The sequence below is a fragment of the Saccopteryx bilineata genome, chromosome 11, assembly GCF_036850765.1.
Source record: "Saccopteryx bilineata isolate mSacBil1 chromosome 11, mSacBil1_pri_phased_curated, whole genome shotgun sequence".
In the NCBI taxonomy this organism is placed as follows: domain Eukaryota; kingdom Metazoa; phylum Chordata; class Mammalia; order Chiroptera; family Emballonuridae; genus Saccopteryx; species Saccopteryx bilineata.
The window spans coordinates 60674835-60689305 of NC_089500.1; the positions used below are offsets into that span (position 1 = coordinate 60674835).

Sequence of the window (14471 nt, forward strand, 5' to 3'; positions counted from 1 at the left end):
TTTATTAGTAAGTGGCAGACATTGCCAAAGTTAGCTGTGAACCTGTGACTGCTTTAGCCATAAGAATGTATCGTGTCACTTCCAGGCAGAAGTGCTTGGCCCTCTGTCTGCCTCCCAAGTGGGGAGTTTTCCTCCTATAAAAGGGACCCAGCATTCCCACCAATAACTCCTGAGCAAAGCCCTGATTTTTGTTGGACAAAAACGAGAAATGACTGCCATTTGGAGACCTAGGGCCACCTCACAGCATGACCTAGCCCTGGCTGGTGCTCTGTGATGACATGTCTCACATGAAGTAATTGCATTGACTGTGCTAAGCCCTGGCCTTGGGCAGACAGCATGACCTGAGGTGAGAACAGATCTTATTTTTTGCAGAAATCTGAACTGTTCTGTAGAATACAGTAAAAAAATATACCATCCCCATCTAACCTGGAAATATGCTAGGTTTGATTGACGTTGAAAGAGAAAAGACATGCCGTGAGCACCTGCTGTGGGCCAGGCTCTACTTACGCCCCAATACAGGTAAACGCTTGCTACACTTCTAGAGTGCAGGAGTGACCACTGCACAGATACGGAGCTGCCGAGGGCTGCAGGTGTGGGTTACCATCTGATCGAGTCACACCCAAGCTTTGTCAGTTTTCTGAGTCAAACATTACTCCCGTTTGGCACGACCCACTGTATTAAACCAGGAGGCCTCCCAGCTGAGGCCAGCCATAACAGTACACTCCACCGGTGTCTAGAACACACAAAACAAGTTGGAATAACATTAAAGGAGGCTGCTAAATATAAACAATGCAAAAATGTATGGTACCTTCCAATCCCAATAGTGGCATTTGAAGACTGAGTGTACCTTCTTTACACAGACCTCCGCTTTTCTGGAACCACACACCCTTCTAATAGTAATGGCAACCACTTACAATTCAGACCTGGGAAGTTATGGCAGACCCAGGCACAGGGGCCGCCTAGCTTGCAGTCCTGGCCCTTCTCTGAAATGCAGGTGATGGCTTGGGACAGCCTGCCACACCTGCTATCATTACACACTGACTGCCAGATCCAGACAGTGTGACCAACAGGTGGTCATTGCTTGTCTATTAAGGAGGTAAACTAATGCCTTTATTACCGATTTCTGCACTGACTGGTCTCAACATACTCATATCCAGAGTTCATCATTTAAGGACACACAAACCTAGAAGTTACTCCTCCTCCTGTGGGAGCTGAGAACTAGAAAGACTGACATTTTGTTTCCTAAAGGAAGGGGCCCTCTCTGTGATCAGAAGAAAAAAAAGTACAATGTTTATTTTTGATGTAAAGAAGACATATTTACATAATACATTCATATTTTTAAATATGTTACAGCTCTCTGTAGAAATCCACTCCAATAAAACAGCAACATGTGATTGGATTCAATCTTTAGTAATTAAAATATTCTTATCAGGACTCCAACTGAACTTCACAGCCTCTGAAGGAAATGGGAATGCAGAGTGGGGAGATGGAAAGTGAAATCTAGACCTCTTCCACATTGCCAGCTCGCAGATTCTCCTCCCTGACCCGTTTAGTGGGCCTCACTGATGGTGGGGAGGGAGCAGTCATGGGCACCAATCTCTACTCTCCCAGTTGCCCAAGAGCTTTGGGAAAATCACCTGCCACACCACTGGGCTCCTGAGGCCGAGGATCACATTCTCTTTGTACCACTCCAACTGGTCAGCAGCTGGTTAAGGTCAACTCAGCAATCTTCTCATTCTTCTGAGAAAGCCAGAGTTGAAATAACGTGCGAACAGAAACCCCAATCCATGCTAAAAGGGCCTCCCTCCTTGGATCTGATTAACGACTTTCTCCTCTGTGGGCTCCTCTTTCTCCTTCTCCCGTTCTTTGTTCCAGTCCTTCAGGCCCTCTGGAAGTGATGTGTCCTCATCCAAGCTGCCAGTGCCTTCCACAAATTCTTCATAGGTAGATTTTTCTGCAAATGGTCTGGGGCCCAATAGTTCAACCATATCATTCTTATCTAATACTTCTTTTTCTAATAATAGAAGAGCAACCTGAAATATGAATAATTCCTATTAAATACAGTTAATCAGCAAAATCCATTCAAAGCTAATGGTTTTATTTATAGCCAACCCCATCCCACTGAAAAAGATATGCACAAGGCCACATAATTTTGGAGTAAGATGTGTAAAATACTAGAAAAACGAATGTCCATCAGCAAGGAAGTGGCTAAATCTATCACATATACACCATGAACAATGTACCCAATGAGAAAGGTGAGATGCATGATGTTTATATTTATAGTATGCTATAATTGCTTTTTTATGATTAATCACCTTTTATGTGTAATGCCACCTTTTTTTGTTTTTTATGGTGACAGGAAGGAAGTTAGTGAGACAGACTTCGTAGGCACCCTGACTGGAATTCATTCATCAACCCCAGCTGAGGCCAATGATCAAGCACTGAGCTATTTTTAGTGCCTTAGGCTATAGCACTACAATGGAACTATTCTCAGCACCCAGGGCCACTCTCAAACCAATGTAGCCACTGGCTGCAAGAGGAGAAGAGGGAGATAAGGAGGAAAAGAAGGGGGATGAGAGGTGGATGGTCACTTCTCACGTGTGCCCTGATCAGGAATTGAACCCCAGACATCCATACACCAGGCCGACACTTTATCCACTGAGCCACAGGCCAGAGCCCACTGCCATCTTATTTCACATGTTTTCCCTTACTGTTACCTCTGCCTTATAAATTATTATTATTTTTTGTGACAGAGGGACAGGCAGGAATAGACAGACATGAAGGGAGAGAGATGAGAAGCATCAATTCTTCATTGTGGCACCTTAGTTGTTCATTGACTGCTTTCTCATATGTGCCTTGACCAGGGGGCTCAAGCAGAGCAAGTGACCCCCTTGCTCAAGTCAGCAACCTTGGGCATCAAGCCATCGACCATGGGGTTATGTTATGATCCCACGCTCAAGCCAGCAACACCACGCTCAAGCTAGTGAGCCCAGGTTCAAGCCAGTGACGTCGGGGTTTCAAACCTGGGTCCTCTGCATCCCAGTCCAACACTCAATCCACTGCGCAACTGCCTGGTCAGGCAAATTAGATCTATTTTAAAAACAGTAATTACTTTCTGCCATCTTGTGGAACATTTTTTGTATTCAATTAAAGATTGCTGGCCGTGACCGCTTGGCTCAGTGGTACAGCATCAGTCTGGCATGTGGATGTCCTGGGTTTGTGGTTTTTTTTTTTTTTAAGATTTTATTTATTCATTATAGAGAGGAGAGAGAGAGAGAGAGAAGGGGGGAGGAGCAGGAAGCATCAACTCCCATATGTGCCTTGACCAGGAAAGCCCAGGGTTTTGAACCGGCAACCTCAGCGTTTCCAGGTTGACGCTTTATCCACTGCCCCACCACAGGTCAGGCGGATGTCCTGGGTTTGATTCCTAGTTGGTGCACAGAGAAGAGGCGCCCATCTGCTTCTCCACCCCTCCCCCTCTTACTTCTCTCTCTCTCTCATTCAGACTCATACTCAGTCTTAAAAACCCAGTGTGCATGTTATGCTCACAGTACATCTCAGTTGAGACTAACCAGTGACAGCACTGGCTTGGTTAGAAGTTCATGGCAAGGGCTCTGCAGACAGCACATTTGGGTCTGAATCCTGGTCGTGCCTCTTACCAGTTAACTGCCTGATGACCTGAAGCAAAGTTTAGCAACACTGTTTCTTTATGTATTAGCTTTTTCATCTGTAAAATGGGGATAGTAACTAGTGACTTCATGAGGTTGCAGGAGATTTTAGAGAAGTTACTACACCTTAGCCAGTACCTGCTGACATAAGATACTAAGAGAATACTAGCAGATTACTCTTATTCTCCTAAAGCTTGTCCCTTAGAGATCAACCTGTCCAAATCCTTATCCCATACATGAGTAAACCGAGCCCCAGAGTATGGAAGGCAATGGCTGTAGCAGCAAAGGCTTCCAGCCACCTCTCCTCTTCATGGCTCTTGGCTGGCTCGACATTATTATTATTTTTTTGGGGGGGGATTTTTCTGAAGTGAGAAGTGGGGAGGCAGAGAGACAGACTCCCACATGCACCTGACCAGGATCCACCTGGCATGCCCACCAAGGGGCAATGCTCTGCTCATCTGGGGTGTTGCTCCATTGCAACGGAGTCATTCTAGCGCCTGAGGCAAAGGTGATGGAGCTGTCCTCAGCACCCGGGCCAACTTTGCTCCAATGGAGCCTTGGCTGCGGGAGGGGAAGAGAGAGACAGAGAGGAAGGAGGGGGGAGGGGTGGAGAAGCAAATGGGCGCTTTTCCTGTGTGCCCTGGCCGGAATTGAACCTGGGACCTCCACATGCTGGGCCCATGCTCTACCACTGAGCTAGCCAGCCAGGGCCTTGACATTATTCTTAACATATTTAATTTTCTATGATAGGCCAGGCAGAATTTCAGAACTCTGCAGTATTTGCAGATCCTCATTCTGTTGAATTATCCCTTCACAAACATTTATTTCTTTGTTACAATTACCAGTACACATACTGTACACATAGGCGGATATATAACTGGGTGTAGCTTCCTGGACATATTTTTGCATCTGTGTCGTGAATCATCGTCTCACACACTAGTCTCCTATAGCTTGTCATCTCGGGTGAGCTCTCCCACCCTCCATTGTCTTTTACAGCCCATTTCTTTTCAACAACTGACTATAGGAGGATGATTACCAAACCCTACGCCTGGCCTCAAACTCCTACTCACATACCACTAAAAATGCCTATTGCCTATGTCTTCTTGGGTGTCAAGGTCAAATCCCTGTCCCACCCCAGGTTGTGTCTACTATGAGGAGTCCTAGAGTGATCTTTTTTTTTTTTAAAGAAATTTTTTTTTAAAGATTTTATTTATTCATTATAGAGAGGGGAAAGAGAGAGAGAGAAAGAGAGAGGGAAAGAAGGAGGAGGAGCAAGAAGCATCAACTCCCATATGTGCCTTGACCAGGCAAGCCCAGGTTTTGAACCGGCAACCTCAGCGTTTCCAGATTGACGTTTTATCCACTGCGCCACCACAGGTCAGGCCCTAGAGTGATCTTAAGGGTTTTCCTCCTATTCATTCTCTACTTAGTTTATTAAGTTTAATCAGTAATTCTTGATTGTTTTAGATCTGCTGCCAGAGCCCCATCTCAGGAATGTTGACACAAGTCCACAACAGCTCTGAGCTGCTCTGCTGTCTCTTCTGTCCCACCAGTGCTGGCTGGCACACTGCGGCCACACTCTCCTTTGAAATGAGAAAATATAATCATTTCCACTCAAGATTCTTTAAGGCAGGGGTCGGGAACCTTTTTGGCTGAGAGAGCCATGAACGCCACATATTTTAAAATGTAATTCGGTAAGAGCCATACAACGACCTGCATATGTTATGCATTATCCAATAAAAATTTGGTGTTGTTCCAGAGGACAGCTGTGATTGGCTCCAGCCACCTGCAACCATGGACATGAGCGGTAGGAAATGAATGGATTGTAATACATGAGAATGTTTTATATTTTTAACGTTATTATTATTTTTTATTAAAGATTTGTCTGCAAGCCAGATGCAGACATCAAAAGAGCCACATCTGGCTTGCGAGCCATAGGTTCCCAACCCCTGCTTTCAGGATTCCCTACCATAAAACAAGGGGGTTAGATTAGACTATTTTAAAAGTCACTTTTAGTCCTAAAATTGTGTTTCTAAATTTTCTACCTAGCTTTGAGGCCTGGGTTACCAGTCCCTACCCCATTATCTGCTCTAGCCAGGCCAGCCCCAGTCTACCCTCCCCCCACGGCCCTGTCTGCTCCTCAGGTCTCCATGCTGAGGGCCCCTCTCCCACCAACTGTAACCTTATTATCCTTGAGGTAAAACCTAAGCCCTATGCCTTATACCAAGCCTCCTCTGACCACTGCTTTCCTCTCTCAGAGCGCCTGCAGCATGTTTTCTGGTGTTTCACAGGTACCGGCTCTCTCCCACTGACGCTATACTTTGTGAAAAGATGTCACGGGTTTCTAGAATTGCATGGCACAGAGCAGTCTATAAGAGGCTTTTCTGAAGAACTGCTTAAGAATAGCCTGCTTTAGAATATTTTTTTATATGTGTCAATTCTTTTTTTTTTTTTTTAAGTGCAAGTGCATTATGTGGGTTCTTTCTTTTTTTTTTTTTTTTTTTACAGAGGCAGAGATAGACAGGGACAGACAGGAACAGAGAGAGATGAGAAGCATCAATCATCAGTTTCTTGTTGTGCGTTGCGACTTCTTAGTTGTTCATTGATTGCTTTCTCACATGTGCCCTGACCGTGGGCCTTCAGCAGACCGAGTAACCCCTTGCTGGAGCCAGCGACCTTGGGTCCAAGCTGGCGAGCTCTTTGCTCAAGCCAGATGAGCCCGCGCGGGACCTCGGAGTCTCGAACCTGGGTACTTCCGCACCCCAGTCCGACGCTCCATCCACTGCGCCACCGCCTGGTCAGGCTATGTGTCAATTCTTAATAAAGCTTTTTCATTTGTGCTTTTCGCATTAGTGTGAAATGTTCAAAACTCAAAATATTCTCATTTTGGGTGTGTGTTTTCTGAATACCTAAGAGTGTACTGGATGTAAGAAATCCACTAAATTAAAAAAGATCCGCGCCTTTTGCAGGTGCTATCCAAAGGGGTACAACAGTGGAAAACACGAAGCGTGTTTACTCCTGGATGCTCATAATTAGGCCAAATACAGTTGTCATGTGCTGACTTCTGCGTATCAAGTTTGGCTTTTTTTTTTTTTTGGGTGACAGAGACAGAAAGGGACAGAGACAGGAAGGGAGAGAGATGAGAAGCATCAATTCTTCGTTGCGGCACCTTAGTTCAGTGGTTCTCAAAGTGTGCACCCTAGAAATTTCCAGTTGCGCCCTATGGTATTCCAGAGAAATATGTGCCTGTTGGGGACCAAAAAACTAACAGGGTTTTTAGAGTTTAGATTTTGGGGGGACAGAGGTGTGGGGAATTGCCTGCCCAACCCCCCACCTCCCTGGCCTGATTAGGTTGCAAAAGACTGTTAAGCTGTGGTGCTGGATTGTTTACACTACCCTCCATGTTCCCCGGAAAGACCGGAGGCAAATTTCTTCTATCCATTGTTTGGTGTAAAGTTAAGATGGTATGTATGGTGGGGGTTTTCTGCACTCAACACAATTAAGAGTAAAAAAGAGAGAAATTCTTTAATGTATTGATGAGAAAGTAAGTTTGCCTTTCAAATATATGCCCAAATATTGAAGAAATCGCTAGGACACATTAGGCTCATGTTTCTCATAAACACAAGAATGCAAAACACATTCACGCCAGGACCTGCCAAATTTACTAAATCTTACTAAGAATGTATCTATCTATCTATATATATATAAAAAGATAACTTTTTGTCTTTTTTTATGTTTTAACCCCTTTTTCTATGAATTCTAAAAAGCATAACTCAAAAAATGTAACATAAAAATTGTGTGTGTGTGTGTGTGTGTGTGTGTGGCAGAGACAGAGAGAGTCAGAGAGGGATATATAGGGACAGACAGACAGAAATAAAGAGAGATGAGAAACATCAATTCTTTGTTGCAGCTCCTTAGCTGTTCATTGATTGATTTCTCATACGTGCCTTGACCAGGGGACTACAGCAGACCAAGTGACCCCTTGCTTGAGCCAGCAACCTTGGGTCCAAGCTGGTGAGCCTTGCTCAAAACCAGATGAGCCTGCCCTTAAGCTGGCGACCTTGGGGTCTTGAACCTGGGTCCTCTACATCCCAGTCCGACGCTCTATCCACTGTGCCACTGCCTGATCAGGCTAAAAATCTTTTTTATTGTCAGAATAAATTTGTCGTATTTATTTTGTTTAATTACCATAAAAAGCACACTTGGACTTTATATTTTTTCTTTAATATTTGACTTAATTATTATAACACATTTCTCAGAAATTTGTATATAGAGTGCCTACAATTATTTGTAGGATTTTAAATGCGCCCTGATTTCTAAATGTTTGAGAACCATTGCTTTTTCATATGGGACTTGACCAGGGGGCAAAAGCAGACTAAGTGACCCCTTACTCAAGCCAGAGACCTTGAGGTTTCAAACCTGGGTCCTCTGCGCCCCAATCCGACGCTCTATTCACTGTGCCACTGCCTGGTCAGGGTTGGCTAGTTCTTTTTTTTTGGTATTTTTCTGATGTGAGAAGCGGGGAGGCAGAGAGACAGACTCCTGCATGCGCCCAGCCAGGATCCATCTGTCATGCCCACTAGGGGGCGATGTTTGCCAGGATGTTGCTCCATTGCAACCAGAGCCATCCTCAGCACCTGGGCCAACTCTGCTCCAATGGAGCCTTGGTTGTGGGAGGGGAAGAGAGAGAGAGAGAGAGAGAGAGAGAGAGAGAGAGAGAGAGAGAGAAAGGAGAGTGAAAAGGGTAGAGAAGTAGATGGGCACTTCTCCTGTGTGCCCTGGCTGGGAATTGAAACTGGGACTTCCATACGCTGGGCCAACGCTCTGAGAAAACCGGCCAGGGCCTTGACTAATTCTTTCATGTGCCCTTTCATCTGTCACTTACTGTTAATTCCAGGGGGTGAAAACCAATGGTAAATTTCAATCAGCCCATTATGCTCCATAGTTAAGAGCACTGCAGAGCCTCAAATGATGTCATGTTATTCACCGTTTTGTTATAACATTAATGGAGCCATAGGAACTTAGTTCTTGTTTATTATAACTAGCCTATGGTAAAACTGGTTTCATTATGCATTATTTCACTTAGGGTTGCAGAAACTACCAATGATATTAGGTGAGGATTTACCAGATTGGTTATAAGACTTCATTAACCCCTCACTCATATTCTTTAGAGGCACAAGAGCCAGGCTCATTCCCGCTTTGCTCACCACCATATTCCCACCACCTCACGGAGACAAAGCAGACACAAAAACATCAGAAGGAAGGAAGGAACCCAAGAGCTAGCCAGATACAGGAAATGCTGGCATCTATAAACCAACCAAAAGAATAAATCGCCACTCTAAACTTTTTCTGCAAAATCATGTATAGAAATATTTGTACAACTGGCACCTACCTTCTCCACATCAGCTTTCTTTTCCGTGAGAAGAGCTACTGTTCTTTTATAAGCATCATTAATAAGTATTCGTACTTCGTCATCTATCAATCGTGCGGTGGCTTCACTATAAGGTTTCTCTAATACCATGTCACCCTGACGTGGGAGGTCAAAGGAAATTTGCCCAACTTTTTCATTCATACCAAATTGAACAATCTGAAAAAGAATGCATCATTAGTGGTAGACATCCATTTTTGCTGACAGGTGAACATATTTTTATAAAATGCCAATAAGTCTTTACAATGACAATAACTCTACACACTTGACTATAATACTTGTCACATGGCAAATCTACATAGCAGCCTTGAGTAGGTTGAGCAGAAGAGGGTGTTCTGTGTAGAAAGTGGCAGCAATGAATGGTGTTTTAAATTCTTCAATGATGAATATAGGACCAGAAGCCCATAGACAACATACAAAAAAAATCAGGGAAAACGGGTAGGGACAAATCCCAACAGCTGTGAGACCCACATGATGTTGTTCTGTGCATGAGGGAAGAGAAGAGAAACAAGAAGCTCTGGCAGACCCGAGAATAAGAACCCCAAATCCTCCAGGCTCTTCCTGCAAAGAATGTCATCACGTCAATCTGAGAAAAACTGACCCTGGAAGGGGTGTTTACATTTTCCCATTCTTTGAGTCCACGGGGCTGGGAGACTATGTGAAGCGGCTGGCCCACTCTGGACCATGAGCCCCCAAAACTAACCAGAATAAGTCCCACATTAAGTAGCTCCTAGACTGACCAGGTGGTGGCGCAGTGGATAGAGCATCAGACTGGGACGAACAGGACCCAAGTTCAGACTCTGAGGTCGCGGCTCGAGCACAGGTTCACCATCTTGAGCGCAAGCTTGCTGGCTTGAGCATGGTATCGCAGACATGACCCAATGGTGACTGGCTTAAAGCCCAAGATCACTCGCTCTGCTGTAGCCCCCAGGTCAAGGCACATATGAGAAAGCAATCAATGAACAACTAAGGTGCTGCAATAAAGAACTGGTACAGCCATTATTGAAGACAGTATGGTGGTTCCTCAAAAATTTAAGAATAGAGTACCATATGACCCAGCATCCCTGCATATCCAACCAAAAATTTGAAAACTTAATTCACAAAGACATGCACCCCCATGTTCATCACAGCATTATCCATGGTTGCCAAGACATGAAAACAACCAAAGTGGATGTGGTACAGATAAACAATGGACTACTACTCAGCCATAATAAATGATGATCTATTGCCATTTACAACAACATGGATAGACCTTCAAAGTATTATAGTAAGCAAAACAAGTCAGAAAAATCTAAGAATCATATGACTTCACTCATATGTGAGATATAAAACTGAAACTCACAGACATGAACAGTATGGTGGTTACCAGAGGGAGGGGGTGGGGAGGTAAAAGGTAAAGGGGGCCAAATATCTGGTAACAAAAGGAGATGTGACTTGGCTGGTGGACACACATGCAACATACAGATCATGTATCATAGAATTGTATACTTGAAACCTGTGTATACTCTTATTAACCAATGGCATCTCAATACATGAAAAAAAAAAGGCTTCTGGAAGTAAAATCCAAACTGACTAGGAAAGAGAAGACCCAGGTAAAAATGGGAAGCAGAAACAGAGCCAGGAGAACTCAGAAAATAGGAGGCCATGTTTTTTAAAACTTAATAAAACAGAAATGGGAATTCTAAAGCTCTAAAACTAGAAAAGGTATCCTAATCTTCCCTGCTAACAGGTCTGGAAAACAAATTTAATGTAAAAATGGGCAACAGAAAAATCCCTCATGAAGTTATTATGAGAAAAAAACAAGGAGCAGAATACTGTCTCCACAGACAAGGAAAGCAGGATGGAAAGACATCCCATAGGACAGATGACAACTGGCCTCCTACTTCAAAAAAGGCTAAATCAGGACAACCACAAAAAAGATGAAATAATAATATAAACGAGAACCAGAAAAACTCAGATGAGGTGCTAGAACACAGGAAAAAGATAGAAAAGAGGCTCTGGCCAGTTGACTCAATGGATAGAGTGTCAAGCCAGCATATGGATGGCCTGGGTTCGATTTCCAGTCAGGGCACACAAGAGAAGCAACCATCTGCTTCTCTCCACTTCCCTCCCTCTCCTCCTCCTACAGCCAGTGGCTCCACTGGTGGGAACACTGGCCTCAAGCACTAAAAATAGCTCAGCTAATTTGATCATTGGCCACACACGTGGAGTTGCTGGGTGAATCCTAGTCGAGGGGCATGTGGGAATCTGTCTCACTATCTTCCCTCCTCTCCCTTTAAAAAACAATAAATAAAGAAAAATTGAAAATAAAGATTAAGGTAAAATTAACAAAGCAGCAAACAAACACAAGAAATAATGCCCTAAGAAATAGATGGTAAAGATGACAGTAAAGAAAAAAAATTTTTTACATTAGGCATTAAAAAGGATTTGAGAAAGTGACAGACCTAGAAGAGCTGAGACAGTAACACAAATGCCCAAAGAAAAGTAATTTCTTCTTGTAAATTCTGATTGCTTTAAAATGGATTTAAGAAATAATCCTCACCTGAAAAGCCTAACCCAGTCAAACACAATAGAATTGTTTATCAGCCATTTGTAAATGACCATTTCTCATGCAAATGTGAGAAGCTGAGGAAAAAACACTCCATTTCATACTTACTTGGGCATATGCACTCTGAGTCACTTTTCTCAAGTCATCTTGAGCCCCAGTTGTAATTCTTCCAAAGAAGATTTCTTCTGACACCCGGCCACCTAGAGTCATGCACATCCTATCCAAGAGCTGCTCTTTGGTGTACAAGTATTGTTCCTTGGGTAAATACTGAGCATAACCTAGTCCTTTGCCCCTTGGGATGATGGACACCTGGCAAGTACAAAACAGAAATTGCTGGAGATTCCACCACCAAACACAGGCTTGATCACAACATTTACATACAGATAAACTCACTTATGAATAATAAGCATAACAGATGGGCAATTTACCAACCTTGCCTAGATAAGATCTAGTAGGAGTAACTTCACCTTTGAGTTCTAGAAAGCATTTGTCTTTTTACAAAACTGAAATATTCAGTCTTGACAACTGCTGAAGAGTACTGACTCCTGAGTGGCATACAGTGGCGGCTTCCTTCAGCCCGTGGGCAGTGCGGCCTCCCTCCTTCACAGAATAGCGGCAGACAGCCATGCTCAGCAGGCTTCATGTTCTTTTCTATTCTCTTTTTGCAATTTAATTTTTTAAATTGCTTTATTGCCCTGGCCGGTTGGCTCAGCGTTAGAGCGTCGGCCTGGCGTGCGGGGGACCCGGGTTCGATTCCCGGCCAGGGCACACAGGAGAAGCACCCATTTGCTTCTCCACCCCCCCCTCCTTCCTCTCTGTCTCTCTCTTCCCCTCCCGCAGCCAAGGCTCCATTGGAGCAAAGATGGCCCGGGCGCTGGGGATGGCTCCTTGGCCTCTACCCCAGGCGCTAGAGTGGCTCTGGTCAAGGCAGAGCGACGCCCTAGAGGGGCAGAGTATCACCCCCTGGTGGGCAGAGCATTGCCCCTGGTGGGCGTGCCGGGTGGATCTTGGTTGGGCGCATGCGGGAGTCTGTCTGACTGTCTCTCCCCGTTTCCAGCTTCAGAAAAATACAAAAAAAAAAAATCTGCTTTATTAAGAGATGTATTTATAGTGTACAGTTCAATGAGGTTTGTTTTTCCATGCTGGATGCACTTCTATTTTAAACAACTTTTCAGTTTCTGAAGAATCTAGGTGGCCTGTTCTAATTTACACTTAAACACTGACATGTAAAACCTGAGTCTATGAGAGAGGACACATCACCACACAATAGATGGAGTTGCCTGTTGTTGGGCAGATAAAATATATTATGCTCACTTTGTTAAAGATGGCGCTGCCCACGTGGAAGCCCGTTGCCCTTCTTGCTTGGAATGGGCATGATTATGTTAATATGTGTTGGGGGAGGGCTTTTGCGCCAAAAGGTTTTAAAAGGAAGAGAGATCACATTGTTCCGGGGAAGAGTGATTATGTTCTAGGAGGAGCCCATGCTGTAGGAGAGCAGAGAAAGGCCATGCGGAGGGAAGCAGCCAAGATGGTGGAGTGCTGAGGGAGAAGCCAGTTTGTGTAGAGAAGATGGGGAACAGAGATGAATAAGGCTGGTGAGGTTAGAAACCTTTGATTCTAGGAAACTCGGATGAGTCAGTGGCTTTGGGAGCCCTGAATGGAAAGGGAAGTGTCTTCCCACTGGGTATATTTCCTGCCTGCCAGGTGCAAGCTAGGATAAAAATGATGGCCCACCAGTTTTTGGCTCCATTATTACATTACCATCTGTCCGAATCTAATGTGAACCTGCATGGGCCAGACAGCTGTGATGGTGGCCATGGCTACTGGGTTTACATTTGGTGTAGTCTGTGGCAGGATTTGATACAGTTCAGTATGGAGCCGCCGCCACCTTTGAGTGGTGGAGTAGAGGATAGATGCTGTTATGTTTCCCCATGGCTGTCCTTTTGGGGGCCATAGGCTGGCTAACAGCCATGCGTGAGAAAATTGAGAGCTCTGTAGAAGAGGCTGCCCGGGACCTGCAATCCGAGCAGTGGAAGGAGCTGGAGCAAACATGAGAGAAAGAGATGACGACCCTGGAGCTGGAGCAAGCACCGGAGGCGGCCGACCAGATTTGTGAGATTCACTTGGAAATGGAGCAGCTGCTGGAGGAGGAATCACAGGTTTGTGAGTTGCAGATTGCCCTGGACGCTGTGGAGAGCCAGCAGCGGCGGGAGGCTGGGGATGAGGCTGGAGCTGCAGCTGCAAGGTCTGCGGAGCAGAAGGCTGCAGCAGCCCGGGGCTCGAGCCCAGCAGCATGAGCTGGTGTTTTCAGTTCATCTTTGGATGAGGAGAATCAGGCTGGAGTTGCGACCTGCAGTCTCCAGAAGATGAGTGCCCAGCAGCAAGGAGTATCTACTATGCTCCTGGTAAGTCTGTGATTTGGGGACTAGGGGTGGATGCCATCATGCTCTCTGGAGCAGAGATGGAAATGCTGACTGCTATTGCCATGTGCTCCTCCTTGGGACAGTGTAGGACCTGCCAGGACAGCAGGGTTGAGGGGGGTGGCTGAGGGCCCATGTGCGTGAACTGATTCCTGGACTACAACTGGAGTGGGCACTGGCTCCTCTGTTGGATGGACTTACGAATTTTGGACAATGTGAAATCCCCTGATGGGGGTGGGCGGCAGCTTTGCTGGAGGCCCTTCCCCTGCCCTGGGAAGCTTTTCCCATGGCTAAAAAGAAGGCCGAGGACATTTTGCACTTTTGGCAAAGTGCTCAGAGACTGGTGAAATGTACCTTTGTAACTGTTGAAACTGTATGATTTGTGCTGTTGTAATTTGTGTAATATG

At 45.0% G+C, this 14471-nt stretch overlaps 1 protein-coding gene across 1 annotated transcript in view; it reads right to left on the reverse strand.

Annotated features, from left to right (window-relative positions):
- Positions 1–1262: 1262 nt before the first annotated feature.
- The window catches only part of AFG3L2 (AFG3 like matrix AAA peptidase subunit 2), a 52513-nt gene continuing 39304 nt past the window's right edge, over positions 1263–14471 (reverse strand). The window contains exons 15-17 of the mRNA XM_066247588.1: positions 11753–11953; positions 9061–9255; positions 1263–2033 (exon numbers count right to left, since the gene is read on the reverse strand). Of these exons, the coding sequence (XP_066103685.1) occupies positions 1791–2033; positions 9061–9255; positions 11753–11953 (639 nt within the window). The 3' untranslated portion in view covers positions 1263–1790. The remainder of the gene's footprint in view (positions 2034–9060; positions 9256–11752; positions 11954–14471) is intronic.